At 40.6% G+C, this 18243-nt stretch overlaps 1 protein-coding gene across 2 annotated transcripts in view; it reads right to left on the reverse strand.

Annotated features, from left to right (window-relative positions):
• The window catches only part of VPS54 (VPS54 subunit of GARP complex), a 48678-nt gene that overhangs the window by 17582 nt on the left and 12853 nt on the right, over positions 1-18243 (reverse strand). The window contains exons 7-15 of one of the 2 annotated variants that reach the window (XM_074536992.1): positions 16176-16210; positions 14760-14817; positions 11942-12327; positions 7953-8079; positions 6816-6923; positions 4399-4454; positions 2842-2938; positions 2060-2397; positions 54-183 (exon numbers count right to left, since the gene is read on the reverse strand). In XM_074536992.1, coding sequence (XP_074393093.1) covers positions 54-183; positions 2060-2397; positions 2842-2938; positions 4399-4454; positions 6816-6923; positions 7953-8079; positions 11942-12327; positions 14760-14817; positions 16176-16210 — 1335 coding nt within the window. Of the gene's footprint in view, positions 1-53; positions 184-2059; positions 2398-2841; positions 2939-4398; positions 4455-6815; positions 6924-7952; positions 8080-11941; positions 12328-14759; positions 14892-16175; positions 16211-18243 lie in introns of both variants that reach the window. The other variant, XM_074536991.1, reaches the window with a different exon arrangement.

Below are 18243 nucleotides of genomic sequence, written 5' to 3' on the forward strand. Positions count from 1 at the left end.
AAATGCTCACCAAGCATGAGGCACCACCAGCAGTTCTGACCCAAGCTCCTCACCTTTGCTCTTGCCATGAGGAACTTGACGGAGCGATCGTGGCAGATATCAGAGGCGTTATAAAGTAACTCCTGGATATTGTTTGCCAGCCTGCCCAGCTCCAGGTCAGTCAGTTTCATGTCCTCACCAATCCTAAAAATGACAGAACCGGCTGGCTGAGCATCAGTTTATGGAGCAAACAGTATTTTTGCACACAGAAAGAAAAAGCCTTGCAGCAACTGTCAAATGCAGTCAGTTAATCACCAAAGTCACTTTATACAGATGGGATCGTCTAAGCTGCTGTCAAGGTTCTGCCAGCCCCTCATAGCAAGGAAATGCATTACAGCACATCCTTTTCCTTTTATTTGATTTTGCATTCTGATCGCTATTAATGGTTTAAGAGTAAACATGATATAGCCATTACTGATACAATAAATGTAATTAACAATTTACTGAGCTAAAATTGACCCAGCTCCTATGAGACCTCAGCATCACAAGCATATGACAAATAAAACACAGCACTTTGCTTCCGATGCAAGCGTCCAGCCTAAAATAGATCCTCTGCACTCCCCACAGCCTTAATCTACAGGCTGTCATTCTATTACCTCTTTGGACTAGAGGCTCTTGAGGTGGTACTTTTTAAAAGACCTTGTATGGCTTGTCTACTGTTCTGAGACCAGCACTGAGCACAGCTCTGCTGCTCATGGTTCATGCCATTAGTGAAGATCACAATCTTGTCAGCCCAAGGACTGACAGCACAACAGAAGATAACTCAGAACACCACAGAGCAACAACTGGGCCAGCATTGTTCTGTGTATTTTTACTAGCCTGCTCCAAACACAGAGCAAAGATGCAAACAAAACCAGAAGAGTGATGAAGTAAGTTCATTTTAGAACAAAGTTATGCAACCAGCCTCAGAAACAACTTTACTTCTCAGAAGCTCTAGCTGGATGGTGTATTTTTAGCAAACTTGGCAAAGTGTTCCAGACTAGTTTGGATTCAACCCCCTTCCCTTTTCCTGCTCTTCCATGTAACCCTGGACTCCTCTTCACATTTCATTTCTCTTCCAGCACATGACAGACGTTCAGACATACAAAGGCCTGTGTTTTATGCACAGCATAATTATTCAGACTCTATCTCCTTCAGCCAGCATTGTTGTTTAGTTTGGTGGGGAAGGTCTCCATCAAAACTAACACCTGTTTCAACACCTAAGTACAGATACTCAAGGACCAAGCAGCAAGAACAGGCCACGTGCTGTCTTCCACCTCTCAGAAGGGTAACAAGTGGTATTTTCAGTTTTGCTTCACATAACTCTGTATCCAGACATGCTGGCGTTTGGTTCATGCCTGAGTCCCACACTCATTATGCCTGGTTCTTTTCAAAAGATAGCTCTTACTCGCAGCCACAAGTAAGGGGTGCACAAAAGGATGTCAGAAGATTGGAACTCTGGAGACTGGAGCACCTCAGGGCAGCACTGTATGTAACCAAAGCACTGAGATGGATTTATTTATTTATGCAAGTCAAAGAGGTGATGACAAAGAGAAGATTTTTCTCTAGAATTTACCAAGGTGTATTCTATGAAGTCATTTAAAAAACCAATCAAAAAAAACCAAAAAAAAAACCAAAAAAAAAAAAAAACAGGAAAAATAACCATAGGACACATGGACAGGGAACAGAAATGCTTCTGCCTGCTAAAGGCACGACAAATAATCTGTTTTCCAGGGACTCATTTCTTTCCTTCTCTCTACACAAGTGACCTCCCCAGAAAAACTAATGGAGAAGGGGCTCTTTTCTGGAAGAAGTGACATAAATCAGTCCCTGTACTACTACATATGGAGGTGAAAAAAAGGCAAATATAACAGTGCACTCTGATGGCAGTCTCTAGGGGGAGAGCCACTACACTTCACCTACCTAAAAAGCACATTCCTCCAAAGTCATTTTTGTACTGTGTGACCAGAAACAACCGCCTGCACCTCACCCCTGGTTCCGGCCACGCTGCCAGGCGGAGACAGGCAGGGAGATCACTCACATCATCTCCACTCCTCCTGGAGTGCCCGAGGAGGACGTGTGCTCCTTGCTGGATGAGGAGTCGGTGGCGCACTCGGGCTCCGAGACGGAGTCGCTGCTGCAGGGCTCGCTGTTGGGGGACGTGTTCCTCTGCGAGGCTGAGTCGGCCGCTCCGGCCAGGAGCTCCCCGTCGCCGAAGGCGTCGCTGATGAACATCCCCTCGTGGGTCAGGTAGGCCACCTCGCTGTCCACCAGGCTCTCCTTAGCAGAGCTCTTCTGCAACGTGTCCTCCAGGTCTCTGGTTTTTTGGTTCTTGTCTAGAACCAAGAAAACCACGCTACGGATAGTATTTAACGTTGCCTAGAATGAAATATAACTTTTATTACAAAAAAACACCCCAAAACCCAGCGGCACAAGCTTGTGCAAGAAAGAGATTTTCTTTGTTGTGTAATTAGTATTTAGAGGCAGATCCATTTGTCTGATGGCAACCAATATCTGATGTTTCTGAGAGAGGTGAAAGAAACCTCATTTGGAGCAATCTAACACGTACAAAAGTCCTGTCCTAATCCCTAGCAGCTTAGAATAGAAGTAATAGAGCAAAAGAGGTATTATCTCTTTGTCACTGCTCTCTTTGTTAGCACTAATCATTTTTGCCCAGGATGGATGCCAATATGCACATCTCCTTTCAATCAGAAGCTTGAACTCTACAAGCAAAACCAACATCTTAAGACTTCAAATGGAAAAGCAACTTCATTCCCTTTCATGCCTGAACTGTATGAAGTTCTTTGTAGATGAATGTCTTACCTTTACTCTCTTGAGGAAAATAGTGAATTTTGAAAAAATATTCTTCAGTAAATCAAACCACTGAGGAAAATTCATCATCCTCATCTGGTCTGCAAGCCTAAAAAAAGAGCAGTATTCAGCAAACAGCAATTGTTTGCTGGCCATGATGCCTACTGGCACATAAAGGAAAAGAAAACATGCTTTAAATGGAATTGCAAATATAAGGAAAATTGTGTAGACTTTTACCTGGCAAGTGACAGACACCACCCAAACAACAGTCATGATCAACACAATGCAAGTGGAGAGGGAAAGGAGGGATATAGCTTTAGATCACACTATCAGAAAATGAAAGCTTCACATTTACCCTTTAGCTCTTTCCTGGGCATAATGTTCTCTTCCCTAGGATAAATATGTGTTACCTGCAAGGGGTGGGGTTAATAACACTTTCACAAACCATGTGGGAGGAAAAAAAATACAAAAAAATCTACAAGAAAATACTTTTCTAGTGTTAAAAAGCTGTGTTATTAAGCCATTTAAAGGCTCTATTTGCAAGGTATTGCAATGAGACCACTTCTGCTATTAAAGTACAAGTCAGCAGTTTGTGGCAAAAGAGCAGAAAAATCATTGACAGAACAAAAATTAAACCCTGTAATACACAGTTAGGGCCCAAGAGCAGAAGACTAAACACTAAAGAATATCCAAATATCCAATGTGTAAAAATGACCCTGTGCCCAGTCATTTCTCAATCTGGGTATGAATTCCATGCAGGTTTTGCAACTCACTTTGCTTTATCAGCTGGACTATTTTTATTATCTTGGGGTAACACTTTGCTGAGTCAAGTGAATCATAAAGCCATAGGAAAAACAGAAGCTGGCAGGGGCCCCTGGAGCTGGGGCCTCTGGAGCTGCCTTGGCCAAGCCCTGCTCAAGGCAGGTCCAACTGCCTTGGGGTTGCTCTGGGTCAGTCAAAGGCTGCCCATGTCCCAGAACACAGATTGCACAGCTTCTCTGGGCTGTGCTCCAGTGTCTGGCCAGCCTTCTGGGAAACAGATTCTCCCTACCATTCAACTGGAATTTCTCTTCTTCCACACTGCCCTTGGGGCAAACTCTGAGAGGAATCTGGCTCCATCTCCATCTCTGCTCTGGCATTTGCCTTTGAGGGGCTTGGTGAGGTTCCTGATGGACCATTTCTAGGGCTGAAGTTGTCTGGTCTCTCCTGTTCTTGATTATGGGGTACTTAAACTCATGACATGTTTTAATACAAAGTCCCAGATTATGGCAACAGGGAACACTTTCAAGTAGAGATGCATTCAAGAAATATATGCCTCATGTAGTGGGATTCACAGAATTTTAGTATTTATTTCAAGGGTAAATTTAAGGTAACATTAGAATATGAATGAGAAGTAAAACAATATCCACATAGAGGTGGACAAAAGCAGAGTCTTAGGATGCAAGAGAAAAATAATCCTTAATTATAGGGAAATTTAAGCAAAAATTAGAACAGTAAATTTATCTATGCTAAAAAATCATACTATCCCCACCCACCAGCACCACAAAAAAAATCTGGCTGCATACTTACTTAACAACCACTTCTGTGTCTATTTCTTCTATCTGCGATACCGTATTAACCACACACTGGCAAATTTTAAGGCGGAAAAAAAACAAAATAAAAGAAGATCTTAGCTTCTTTCTAACCACTGCTGAGGGTCATAATAAACACAATAATCCTTAAGTTAAATAAGGAAAAGTAAAAGAAGAAAAGAAAGAGATACTTGTATCACTTAATAACTTATTTCTCTAAAAATACACCAAAAAAACCCCCAAAAACAATCAACCCCCCCCCCAAAAAAAAGAAAAACAGCAAAAGAAACCCCCCAAAGCAACTGGTGCATACAATACTGGCCAGCTTCTTCAGGTCTCCAGTACAACCAATTTTCATTCCAAACACATCTACAGTTCTACAGCCATTTCATTCATCTCTTTTCCCATTACTTGTAAGCCTAAGGTACAAATCAAGTCCACTCAGACTGAAAAAAGGCTTTTCCCCCAAATGCCAGTCAACAAACTGAACAAATGAGTAGCAGAGTGTGAACTCATCTTGCCTTTAAGCAAGTTTGTACAATCCCAATGGTGACTGAGGGCTGCCATCTCAAGCTACATGGGTTCTACCCCTGTTCTGAATAACAGTGATCAGTACATAAGCTTCTGAAGAAGAACACAACCCTGTTCTTGAGCTATGCAGTGTGCTCAGTGCTTACAAACCTCTGCTCTTACGCTTGCCTGGCAACAAAAACCTACAAAAATTCACTGACCAAAACAGCCCAGCAATGCATTTGAAGAGGAAGCACATTTGAGGTGTGGCAAGAAAAGAGTTTCCTTTATTAAGGAAAAGTACCCCTTCGAGTTGAGACAATGGGCCACCATACAAAAGCATTGCACAAACCACACAGGAATTACACAAATCCTGCCTATTTCCCTTATTGAACAGAAATTTACACTGGAATTTGTCTACTATTAAGCAGAGGGGAAACCTGGAAAATCCAACTTAAATTTTCCCAGCAGAATGGGAAAAGCATTTTGAGACTGAGAATGAGCAGAGAAAAAAGGAGTGCTACCTGTCCATTATATGATCAAACAAAGAATGTGAAGGGAAAAAGGAGTCTCCTAATGACTGCTGATACAGGCAAGTGAAAAGCCAGTGGAGACTGCCAGGCAGATGAACAGCTTTATCCTGGTGTTATTCATTAATTCCTTTTTTTTTAATTTTACTAGCAATATGGGCCTATCCACCTTGTACAAGCAGACCAACAGAACCATGAGGCTGCAATATGAAAGGGATTGGAACAGACAAGTCTGGCTTAAAACAAAAACCTTCAAATAACAGTATTAAAAAACCAAATCCAAACTTTTAAAACCTAGGTTCCCAACCCAGCTCACAATACAGCTGTGAACTGCAGACTATGCTATGAGGACAGGAGATGCCCAACTCAGCATCTATCTCCCAGCCTTTGAGATATAAATCAGAGGGAGTTCATAGCACATCAGAGGATAACTCTAAAAAAAACACCTAGCTCTAGGAAAAAGAAACCATTCTTACACAGTATTCTTACATATGTGGGCAAACAAACAAGATAAGTAAAACTGAAAGTACCACACACACCCCCTAAGTTCAGTCTGAGATCTGTTTGTAAACAAAAGTCTTCATGTCACTATCCAAATTACCCAATGTATTTCCCCCAAAGCAAGAATCTGAATTTTGTTCAATTATTGATTATAGCTGGTTTTATCAATAAGGTTTTTTGGCTTGAAATACTCTGCCCTAAATAGCAAACCACCACACTGATGAAGAAAAGGATTTGGGGCTTAAATTAAGTTTTTTTAAAGGTAAGCACTTCTACCTTCTCCATTACTTCACCTTGCTCTCTCAGAAATAGGCAAGGATATTTTCCAACCTTTTATCATGTGCCTGTGCTAGGTCTGTGTTAACATAAAGGCAAGAAATATTTTCTGTACCATTTGCAGGGAATTAATTTGTTTAAACTGGCAAGTTCTTTGATTCTCCTTTATGTGTTTACACCAAGAACTCCAGGGTTTTGCTTTACAGTGTGTTGGGAAGGAGAGGTTTTTTAGTGTGGTTTTGGAGTGTTTGTTTTGTTGTAGGTTTTAATGAAATGTAGTGCTATGACTACTATACTATGCTATGTGCTATGACAACTCTACTATTTCAGAGAGCCACGTGTTAAAGAAAGGGAAGTTCACAACAATGTTATTTTACACAGAAAACAGTGAGCTTATGTTACCCACACCTCCCAAAAATTATTCTGTAAAGACCTTTGTGCTTCAGGGAGCCCTTTAAGTGTCTGCAAGCTCAGCTGCTCTAACTGAGAGACCATCAGCCACCCAAAAAACTTAATCAGAGCTGTTATTAATGACTAAAAAAATATTTGCAAGGGGGAGAGAAAAGCTTGTCAGGTACATTAGAAATGTTTGTCTTACCTGTTTAATTATATTCTTTGCAGTATTAATCATTTCATCTCCATATATTTCATAAAAATTTAGCTTCCTTTGTTTTAGAAGTCCAAATACTAGAGATACAAGTCTCTCCTGTCAAGAAAAAAGAAAATTAAAAAAAAACCACACATGAAAAATATCAAGGCGAAGACAAGAAACAATTTTAAGAAATTGCACAGCAGTAAGAAAGTTCATGTATCAAGCACACAGTGAAGAGCATTTAGGTCAATCCAATTCCTCCAGACTAATGCCAAGCTTTGCCTATACAAAAAAGTTCCCTGTGGCAATACCAGCTGAGTCTCTTCCTCCCACCCCTTTTCCTGCCAATTCCTGAACTGGGCTGACTCACAAGTGCTTAAACCTGTGGATATTTCTAAGCATGAGTGAGTTTCCTGAGCCTGAGCAAAGCTGACAGCGAGCACAGCCCGAGAGGCTGCAGCACAGAGGGCAAGGAATCACAGGGCACAAAGGGGAGCACTGCAGTGCTACTGCCAACCACTACATCTCATAAATGGATTAAACAAGGCTGAACAGGTCATAGGCTCCAGCAATTAATAAAGAGCCCTACAGGCAAAATCCAGAAAAATCTTTTCTGGGCTAGAAAGAAACTGCAATAGCCTAATCTTCGTATGTTTATGATCTTCAGAGGAATGAGGAATCTATATCTATATATACTGGGAATGAAGCATGCATTCAGGGCAAGCATATGCTTGGTATAAGCACCCATAAAACCATGGGGAGACAGAATGAGAACAACATGCAAATATCAGCTTTCATTGCAAAACCTAAATTTTTACAACCAAGTAGATCAGAGTCCATGTTCTTTTCCACTTACATGCTTAGGTTCATGAAGTGAACTCAGTATACATTTAATCACAGAAAAGAGAACTGATTATTTTGAAAAAATGAAGTGGGCCTCGATTGCAGTTCAGAGTTTAATTAGAATTATTTAATCTTATCAAGCACAAAAATAAATGGGCGGGGAGAAGTGTGGATGAGAAGTTAAATAGTCTAAAATTATAGTGTTGCTGCTAGAGACCTGAGTGAATTAGTTGGTGCTAATTAAGTATGTTAAAGATGCAAACATATTCATGAGACAGTTAATTTCAATAACAGACATACCTCTTCTAGAATTTGGCAATCATCTTCTAGGGGTCTATTTAAATCATTGCGAGCATAAGTTGAAAACTCTGCAATCATCATTTTATCTATCAGCTTTTCCAGTTCACAAAGCTGTGAGCCAAGATGCCTAAGAAAAACAGCCATTGAGATATGAGCTAAATAATCAACCTGAAAACGAATCATTAGTTCACAGTTGAAGAAAATAACCACCCAGCAGGAAATTTCCATGCAATCAACGCTGGCTTAATGGGAGGCTCCAATCTTTCACTCCTCAGAGCAGCTGAAGTCATGCATTTTTCAGAGGCACTGTCACCTTACACCAAAACATATGGACTTGAATATTGATGGAGGATAAAATTTGGAAGTAGGGCTTTTTTCTTTTTTTGGAAGGTGCCAAGTACCTCTTTGCCCAATGAGGTGAACCAGAACTAAGAATACTCCCTGCTTGTCAGCATAAAGGTGTTAAAAAGAAGTTCCTCAGATCATCAGTCCACAAGTTCTTCTAATTCAAACATTTGAGCTTTTGATGTGATCACAGATTAAATTCACATGACAAGATTGCTTTCAGAGAATACACAGGAGTTTTAAAATTTGCCATATTTTATGCTACTCTAAATGAAAAATATTTTTCCCAAGTATGGGAGATTTTAGACTATATTTTGCAGACTGTTGTCATACAGAACCACAAGGGAATTTCTCACATCAGAAATGCCAACCACCCTTTAAAAGTGTGAACTTCAGAGATGTCAAACACTACAGGCTTTTCAACTTCCACTAACAGCTGGGAACAAATATCAGTAAAAATCAGACTGCCTTTTCTTGAACAAAAACAAACAAACACAGACACTTTGCAAATCAGAATTAAGTAGAGCTGTGATATTTTAGATAAGCCTAGATACAAAATGGGGGGGATGAACATGGCTTTCATTCGGTGCTGGTGTAGCTGGATCCTTTGCTGTCACTCCTGGTTCCTCCTCCTTGCAGAAACCCACAGAGCCAGCACTGAGCTGAAGGCCAGGAATCTTGCTGGATCTGAGTTGAGCAGATTAACTTACTTATTTTAATTTCAGGATGACCAGGGATGTACCTGCTTTTGAAGTTGTTAAATAACTCATTGGAATGGACAAAGCAAACATATTTAAAATATCCAATTTAAATAAAAATAGCTTGTAGAAAACCCAAGCCAGTTGCATCATGGGCATTTCAGAACAAACACAACAGGAAAACACTCCAAAGACTATAATAACTGGAGTTGCAAACTGACTGCAGGACTAGGAGCCACAAGACAAAGGCTCCTTACTGAGGTAAGCATGAAGATGCTCCTTGGTACATTATTTCTGTGCTGAACTGCACTGAAGCACACCAAAACCTGCTCTCTCAAAACTCAGCTATGCAAACATCCAACAACAGCTCCCAGCACTGGCCCTCAACACTTTGTCCAAGAGGTTCCAGTCCCTAGCAGCCACAAAAATCCCTCCAACCTGAAACATTCAGGAACAAGTCAAACCTTAATTCACACTCCAGAAAAACACCTTGGTAATTATCTCTTAACAGGTATCTCTCACACATCAGACCCTTTCAATGAATACTGAATAGACAACTCTCTTATGGAAAATGGTGACTGCAGGGTAAAGCTTCTTTTAAAATACACAAATGAGAACTATTTTTCCATGCATCAGCTTTTACTGAATAAAATACTGTAAAAGTGTGGTTTGCCAGCATACCTGTGGGGAAAAAACCCCAAAACACAAAACAGAAAACCCCCAAACCATCCCCTCAACAAACAAAATCACTGTATCTCCATCACCCCAACAAGGACTGTGAAAAGGATGCAGAAAGTGTTTTCACAGATTTTTAAGTTAATTAACACATCAGCTTTCTTTTGTAAAATTAAAAGGGTGAACTTGAAAAGGTTAGAACTCTGAAACTTTAATTCTATCCTGTAGTAGCAAGCAGTTACAACTGACACATATCATTGGTGACAGTAACCCAGACTAAAGACACCAATGTATTACTTCACACAACCTTTATGATTTTTTCATTTTTTGCTACAACTAGAAACAACATTTTTCTATGCATACAGTATGACAAGGGAAAAACTAATTGATGATTTGAGTTGTTTTCTTACTGCTTCATATTGAATGATTCTGACATGACTCAATTGAAAACACCAATTCTACAAGCAGCCATGGCAACACTAAAACAAGATGTTGGGAGTTTTTTCATCAGATATTTAGTAAAAAAATAGTAATTATTTAGAAAATGTGTTGTTGCTTTGGAAGTATCTTGTTAAATAAACTGGGTATTTAACTCACTTGACAAGTGTATCATTCTTGCTCAGAATAAAGCAAGAAGATACCTTTAGTATTTCTTAGGAAAAACTGAAGAATATATGCTTGCCACCAACTCAGATATTTTTTAAAATTTATTTATTTTTAGAAACACTACATTCTACTGAGAAGTTTTATCAAGACTTCCAGCTTTCCACTGCAAATTATGTCTTCACAAAAGCTTATACACAGGCCACTGTGAGATTTGGAAACTGTGCTGGGCTTCTCAGCTGCGCTTGAATTTCTGGTGGGGTACATGACTTGGGTAGCTCTTCACTCACCTTTGTGAGCCTTCACTTCCAAAGCAGAGAAGCCATTTCCCACACACATCACTGTCTCTAGCTACCAAAATAACCAGCTAAGCTTTGCTCACAGAAATTATTCTTTACAGACAAGATGATTATCTAAATATGTTCCACACCTGAGGGTAATTTTGAAACAATGGCACATTCTTGGGACATCATGTCAATCAATGACAAGAAAATGGCACTCTCTGCTGACAGAGCACACAGGTCACCCAGATGCAGAACACAGCTGATTCTGAGTGATGCTGTCACAGGGCTGCAGAACTGCACTGACTTGTCACCAAGGTCAATCCAAAGGTGACTCACTCAAGGGCTGTGCACCAGAATCAAGTGGTTGATAGCAGGAACACTAAAGAGAACAGACTGCTCTGAGGTGTCTGAAGAGAGACAAGCTACACTTTTTAGATAGGCTGTTTCTAGGTTTTTTAACAAAAACACTTACAGCAACTTTACCAATAATTTATTAGCTCTTTTAATTTTTTTTCATTTTTAAAACTTTTTCTAGGACTTTTTCCTGAGATCTTTTCTACATAAAATTTGAGATTTTTCCAAACTAGCTGGAAGATGTATTAGGAACTTGACAAAAGAGATGGACAAGAGCAGTAATTACATAAAGTTCTGAACATTCATGTTGCAGGTACTGAGCAGCAATCATGTTTCCATTAGGCAAGCTGTGGACCACTGGGCTGCAGGAACCACAAAACCTCCTAACAAAGCACCCCTTACCCAGCATCAACTTAGAAAACTCAGCACACAGCTCCTCAGCTGGCTGATGCAAGCTTTGGAGCTGATTTAACCACACACTGCTTCTGCCAGCATCACGCCACACTGGCAGCTTTGCATGCACCACTTTTAAAGAACCTGTATCTTATGACTGCTTATTTTACATCAAGTAGAAGGATTCTACTGTGCTAATACTCCTGCATGCTCCTTTAACAGCTGCAGCCCAGGTCAGCCACTAAAGACACAGGCTCAAGGGCCCGTCCCTGGGGTGCTGCCTGCAGGAGCATTGCAGACCCCCACGTGGAAAACACCTCTCAGCTACAAGCCATGCAAGAGGAAAGTCCAGCCACAGCTTTGCTCTCATCTCTGCACCCCTAAAACATCTGTAAACCAGAACACAGGACAAAGCATTTACAAGTCAAAATTTCATTCCACTCCAAACAAAACCCACCCCCATCTCTGGCAAAGGCATTAGTCACACTGCTTATGCCACACTTACATTTTATACCTTCTGTATTAGGTCCTCTAAGAATGAATGAACAAAGGGGGAACAAATTCCTTCAGCCAACATAATGTGCTCAACACATTCCAGCTCTCTTGCATTTTATGTATTTCCTACATGGTTACCTACCGGAAACTGTGAATACCTTGAAGCTCTTGCTGTAACACCTCTTGTGTTGTTGCTATTAAGTCCAAAGCTCCAACATACTCTGAAGTGGAGAGCAGCAACTGTACTGTGGGCTGTGTTTGGTGTACAGTAGCCATTAACTTCAGTTTATTGTATGCTTTTATACAGTTATTTCTGGTGAGTGACAGTCTTAAAACTCGAAGCGATCCTTCACACATTACTTTATCAATTTTAGAGATTTTCTCTCTAAGCAATTTTACAGCCTGGGAGGTTTTCCTGAGGTAGTCCTGCAACTCATGCTGAGAGGTCATTGCATGAAAAAATGCTTCTGAACGGAGAGAAATCTGGTGAGCAATATTGACTTCCACGATGTCCAGATAATGGCTCAGCTGGGAAGAGGAAAAACCAACATAACTGTTATGACCTGGAAGCTTTATCACCATGCAAATACACTTTCAGAGTATTTGTCTCACTGTATCAGAAGGAAATTTTGCTAATAAAAGTTAAATCTCTTTTTCATTGTGGTTTAGTAACTTATTTTTAAATTAACTCAAAATCACTGAGGGAAGATTGATTTGATGCCTTTCCTGGTTGAAAACAAAAAGTTAGAAAAGCAAACAAATCTAAAATACTCAAAGTTTTGTACCACATGGTTGCACACTGGCCACAGAATATGGGCAATAACCAGGAGACAGTTCTGGATACTGGCTTGCAAGCAACAATACATATATTCAGATAAGCTATGAAATTTGGGTCACTGAAGCTGCTAAAGTTGCAGCCACTATATCTGATGACACACCACTGGAATGGCTCTGCTTATTTAACAAGTTGTAGTACCTTCTTTGTACAAAAATCTCCAGGGTATCTCTGGCTGCAGTTGTACTTTTGCCAACCAGCTGGAATTAGTACTAAGCCTATTTCCTGTGTGTTGGCACTGTGGGATTCCCAGAGACAGAGTACACCGACATGTTCAGAACCTGAAATTCCAATTCTCTATGTCCAACAGTTACCAGACCACTGTGCTGGTCTGATTCTTCCACTGTAAGCTCTGTGTTTTGGCTTAAACTGAATATGCAAACTGCAAGGACTGAGGCTTTAGGATGCTCATCAGAATGTTAATGCTCAGATGACCTGGTTTCTCAGAGGTGCCAAGCATTCAAACCTCCTGCTGAATTCCAAAAGGCCAACCAGAGATGGAAAGGAAATCAGCTGGAGAATGTCTCCTTCTTGGAGTTATTTTCATACTGCTTCCCATGGATACACTAGGGATTTATACAACATACAAACCCCCTTTTTTGTTCACATCTAATTTAATCAAAAGCATCCTCCACCAACCAGCTGTGACACACCTAGCCACAGGGAAAACCAAGACAGACTCTGACCCAGGGATCAGAGAAAGGGCTATTACAAACAATTATTTATGTGATTGTACCAACCAGATGCCCCAGGTCCCTTCACTATGCTAAACAAAGTAGAACAAACAGAGCAAACAGCACCTGCCTCAAAAAGCTCACAATCCCAATCTAGGGCAACACATGGGAGGAGGTAAAGAAGAAAACACCATGGGGAAATATTTGAAGTAGATCAACAGCAGTCCAAAAGATCTTGCTTAAGACAAGGTTTTCAAAACCCTGTTGGAAAATGGTGCCTGGAGCTAGGGACAATTATGGCAGCAGGGTGCATATTTACATGTGGTAAGTGTAAACCTCGTGCAGCTCACAGGCTTTAAAAAGTAAAACAACAAATGTGGGCTCATTTCAGTCATATGAAGCAGTGTTTTCACTCCTCTGCATCAGTGAGGGCTCTGAGTCTGCTTCAACACAACTCCTTTCTGAGTGTCCACGCTGCTTCCAGGTACATTTTGGGAATTTCACAGCATATGCCAGACACTGCTTTTTCATCTTCAGACAGCAACTGCCCTAAAAAACTCCAAAGAAGCCTTCCTCCAACTTTAGATGTGGAGAACAACCTAACAAACCTTTGAGTTAGCCTCCAGCAGAGCCAGTCACTTCTTCCTGAGTTGGCAGGAGAGGAGGAAGACTAATTCCCAGAAATTTGGAAACACATTCCAGACAATCTCATGTTATTTTTTCCTAAGGTACATTATTTTTTTCTAATGTACCTCACTACTCAGATTTTCTAAAAGCATTTTATGGGTATTTGTACTGTAAAGGTGACTCATTATGAGATTTTCTACATTACGATTACATAACTAGCAAAACCAGATAAAAACAACCAAGAAGAGACCTCTGTTTCCAATATGAAAGAAACCGCTCTGCTTTCATGTTCTTTGTGAAATGCAAAAACAGATCAGTGCAGACAACAACAAAAGAGGAATCTCCTAAAACACAAACACCATAGGATTTAGTATTGCTTTTAGCATAGAAACCACAGTGCCTTGAATCTGAAATTTTCCCGAGATGTTGGAAAATAACAGTCTGACACAGTGTGCAACCTGTGCAATCCAGCTTTCCCTTCTCACAGAGCTGCTCTTCCTCCCTAAGAAAACTACTCCACACCTCTGAAGTTCTCCATATCCAGCTGTTTCAGTAAGTCACAGCTGTCGTGAAAAGCCAGTTGTTACATCATACACAGATTCTTTTTTTCCACATTTGACAGATTTACTGAGCAGGGAAAAAGAGCTCTCTCCCAGCAGGGTGCTTCCTGCATGCTTTCCTAACAATCTGCAGCCTGATGTAAAATGAGAGATAGCAAAGCCCAGAATGGTGTCTCAAGAAACACTGCACAGCAGCAGCCATGGAGTTCCTTTGCAGTATCCACCAGCACTGATGGATAACCATAACTTGTGTCAAAGTTGTACCTTTTCTTGAAGTAACTTGGAGGAAGCTGCATCACGATTTCCTTTTCCACCAGCGGTACTAAAATGAGACCATGGTAAAACGGCATTAAATGTTAAGGAATCTTCCAAGGCAAAATCTGGTTTCATAAAAATCTGAAACAGAAAAACAAAAGAAATAAATGTGCCTCACTCACCCCTATATTTTTGCCCCAGTTAAACATATCTCCTGTCTCATTAAGCCAACAGAGACCTTAATTGTTGATTTCAAAATCCAGATTTTCATTTATTCGGGCAAACAAATTCATTCCAGACCTTACAACCAATGTACTTTAAAAGCTTCTGTGATCTGACAGTCATACCCTCCTGAAAGTGGAAGTCACAGCTCCAAAATTACATATGGATTCAACCACCTGAGATGACCTAAACACCCTGAGTGTGCAAACATAGGCAGCTTTGAAGTGCAGGTGGGCCCTCTCAAGGATCTGAGCAAAGCTTCTTCACTACCAAGGGCATCCTGCTGCTATCTGCTCCTTCCTGGGGCCACAGCTCCCCCCAGGCTGATCATCCAGCTGGCAGCAAGTGTTCTCTGGGAGGGAGCAGAGCCTCAAGCTGACATCCTTTAGGCAGGATGTAGCAACTGTGCTGGGCACAGGAAGAGCCAGTAACACATAACATTAACCACACCTCCTGGAGAACTATTCATCTAAAATTCTCTCAGGTAACATTATTTATACTTGACAAAACCCTGAGCTTACAGGCAGGCAGGCAAACTCTCCTCCTTTTATTTATGAAGTGTAATTTTAAAAGGTTCAACGCAGACTGCAGCATCACACCACAATCAAGCATTGTTGTTTCCTGGACTTTAAACACTGCAGTGACAGCTACTCAAGTCACAGCCTACACAACTGGCACAGAGATGCTGACCCATGTTAATATTCTTACTATACCTATTAAAAAATTATTCAGACTAAAATGGAATCTGGAGCTGTGTCTTTTGTGTCAACCTGACACAAAAATCCACATTATGTATGCTCCATGCTTATATGCAAGTGAGCTCTAATCAAGGATCCAAGTAGTTAAACCTAATGCCGAGTTGTACACTAGGCAATATCCAAGCTTTTCTCAAATTCTTCAGTTTTCCTTTCCTCCTAGACTGGCTAATTCTGCTCAGCTCTGAGGTCTTAACTTCATTTATTTAAAGATGAAAAAATAATGGTAGTTGTATTATAATTTAAGAGGAAAAACTGAGACCATGAAACAATAGGAAAAAAAAAGACAAAGCAAATCATCCTTAGTCTTTAAATTCTGAGCACTACAGATCCTCTTGAGAATCAACCCAAGTCATCAGGGAGGACAAAATTTCTACAGAGTACATGCATATATCCAACACTTCATGTGAGAAAGCCTTACAACAGCTTCAAGTGCCAGAAGCCATACCTTAGGTACTTGTTCCAGATCTGTCCTGGATTTATCTAAAATTAAACAAAACACAGGTAGTCATTCATGAGCAAACAATAGGAAACAATTCCCTTGAACAAGTGAATCCCATGAGGAAGTTTTCAAGACAATGATGCCATGCTCCTCACAGAGGGGGAACAGGCCTACAAACTGAAATTAAACTTTCTGAACATGAGGAGAACCTTGATGACATGAGGACAGTCAAGCACTGGAGTAGGCTGCCCAGAAGGGCTGGATACTTTGGAGATTTTCCAGGTACATATTTGTAGATATTTTCTGGATATTTCTATTTTTCTTGGTAAAGCTTTGAATGGCTTGGTCTGACCTCACAGCTGAACTGGCTTTGAGATGGCAGTTGAAGTAAAGTCCTTCTGAAGTCCCTGCCAACCTGAAATATTCTGATTCCTTGAAGTACTCTTTTGTCCTTTGCAGTTCAGGTTTCATGCCCAGACTACTCAAGGGAGCTTGCACTTGGCTGCTTTGGCAGTGTCAGTGATTGTCATACAAAGCAATCCACTTAGCACTTCACATTCATTAGTGCACTGGCAAGGGCCAGTAAAAGGTCCTTCTAACATCATCCCAGTTTTAATGCTTCAGACTGAAGCTGCCCATATAATCACTTCTGCACAGCACTTGGAGATTGGATGCACAAAGACTGCCAACAAGGGCTAGGGCCAGAGTCCCAAGCACTGACCAAGAAGCACAGCAGCACCAATTCCCATGGAGTATGCTGACCTGACAATGGTAGAGGGTGAGAGAACTGAGCTGGGAAAAGAGTTAATTCATTATATCCAAGCAAAACTTAAACAGCAAATTCAGACTCTTGAGATTCAGCCAAAATCCCTTGGCCCACCCTTACTCATTACTTTAGTGGGCATTAAGAAGATGGGGCACACTGGTGGACAAAAAAGCTGAGGAATTTAAAAGCAACAAGCCCATATCTGTGCTGCACAGTCTGCTCAACCCTGACAAAGGTGCCAAGTGCTACCCCAGCATCAGCTCCCATACTGCTCTCTTTGGTTTTTACTCCATTTGTTTCTTACTTTATTTGTATCAAAGTACAAAAGGCAACCTTGGAGTCATCCTGCTGTCCTCAGCCTTTGGACAGACCAACTGTTACAGGAGTGAAAGGCTAAGTCTTGTGGGATGGAGTTAGAGAAAGAGAGCAAACAGCAACAGCAGAATTTATAGAAAATCACAAGCTTCAGTCTACCAAATGCTGCTTCAACTAAGAAGTGTCCAGCTACACAAGCAGCTCCCAGTTACTTTGGTGCCAGTAACCTTCTCTTTTTAAAAACACTCGTATGTGGGAGGACAGAACCTGCACTCATACTCTTAGAGGATGGATTTAGGTAAGACTGAAGAAGGCACTTTGATTTTGCAGTATTGATTTATTTAAAAAAATATGGATATTGATCTAGTACCGATATCCAACTGTGACAGACAAAGACTCTCTAACAGTTTAGAGTTAGAAAGTGTGTGTTTATTGTGACTCTGGGCAGCATGAGGGAGAGTTCCCAAGTACACACTGTGATTTACAGGTGATTACAGAGTCCTGTTATCTATACAAGTATTGAATACCCAAAACACAAATGCATATTTGTGTTCAATTAGTTCAAAAGCCATTAAGCATGTGTAGTTTGTTCTTTGAAATGGGTCAGTGGACCCTTTCATGGCGAGGGGTCCCAAAATGAGGAAGTAAATGAAGTCTTCCTTGTTCTGACCTTTCTACGTTTTCAATGCAAATATGACAAATGAACCCTTGGTAGAACTCCCATTCCCCATCTTCAACTGGTTTCAGAACAGAGGAGGCCTACAACTGTGTTTCTAAAAGCTATTTATCAGTTTCTATATTCTTCATTATAAACCCAGCTAACCAAACATTGTGCTGACAAGCAATCACTTATTAGTTAACTACTGACTCCTAACTTCATCAAGGCCTACCCACTTATTTTAATTAACTCCAATAAAACTCATCTCTAACTAAAATCTTAGCTCCTCTAAAATCTCTAAATTCCTTAAAGTTTATGTCACAGAATCATTCTGC

The sequence above is a fragment of the Zonotrichia albicollis genome, chromosome 3 (assembly GCF_047830755.1).
Source record: "Zonotrichia albicollis isolate bZonAlb1 chromosome 3, bZonAlb1.hap1, whole genome shotgun sequence".
In the NCBI taxonomy this organism is placed as follows: domain Eukaryota; kingdom Metazoa; phylum Chordata; class Aves; order Passeriformes; family Passerellidae; genus Zonotrichia; species Zonotrichia albicollis.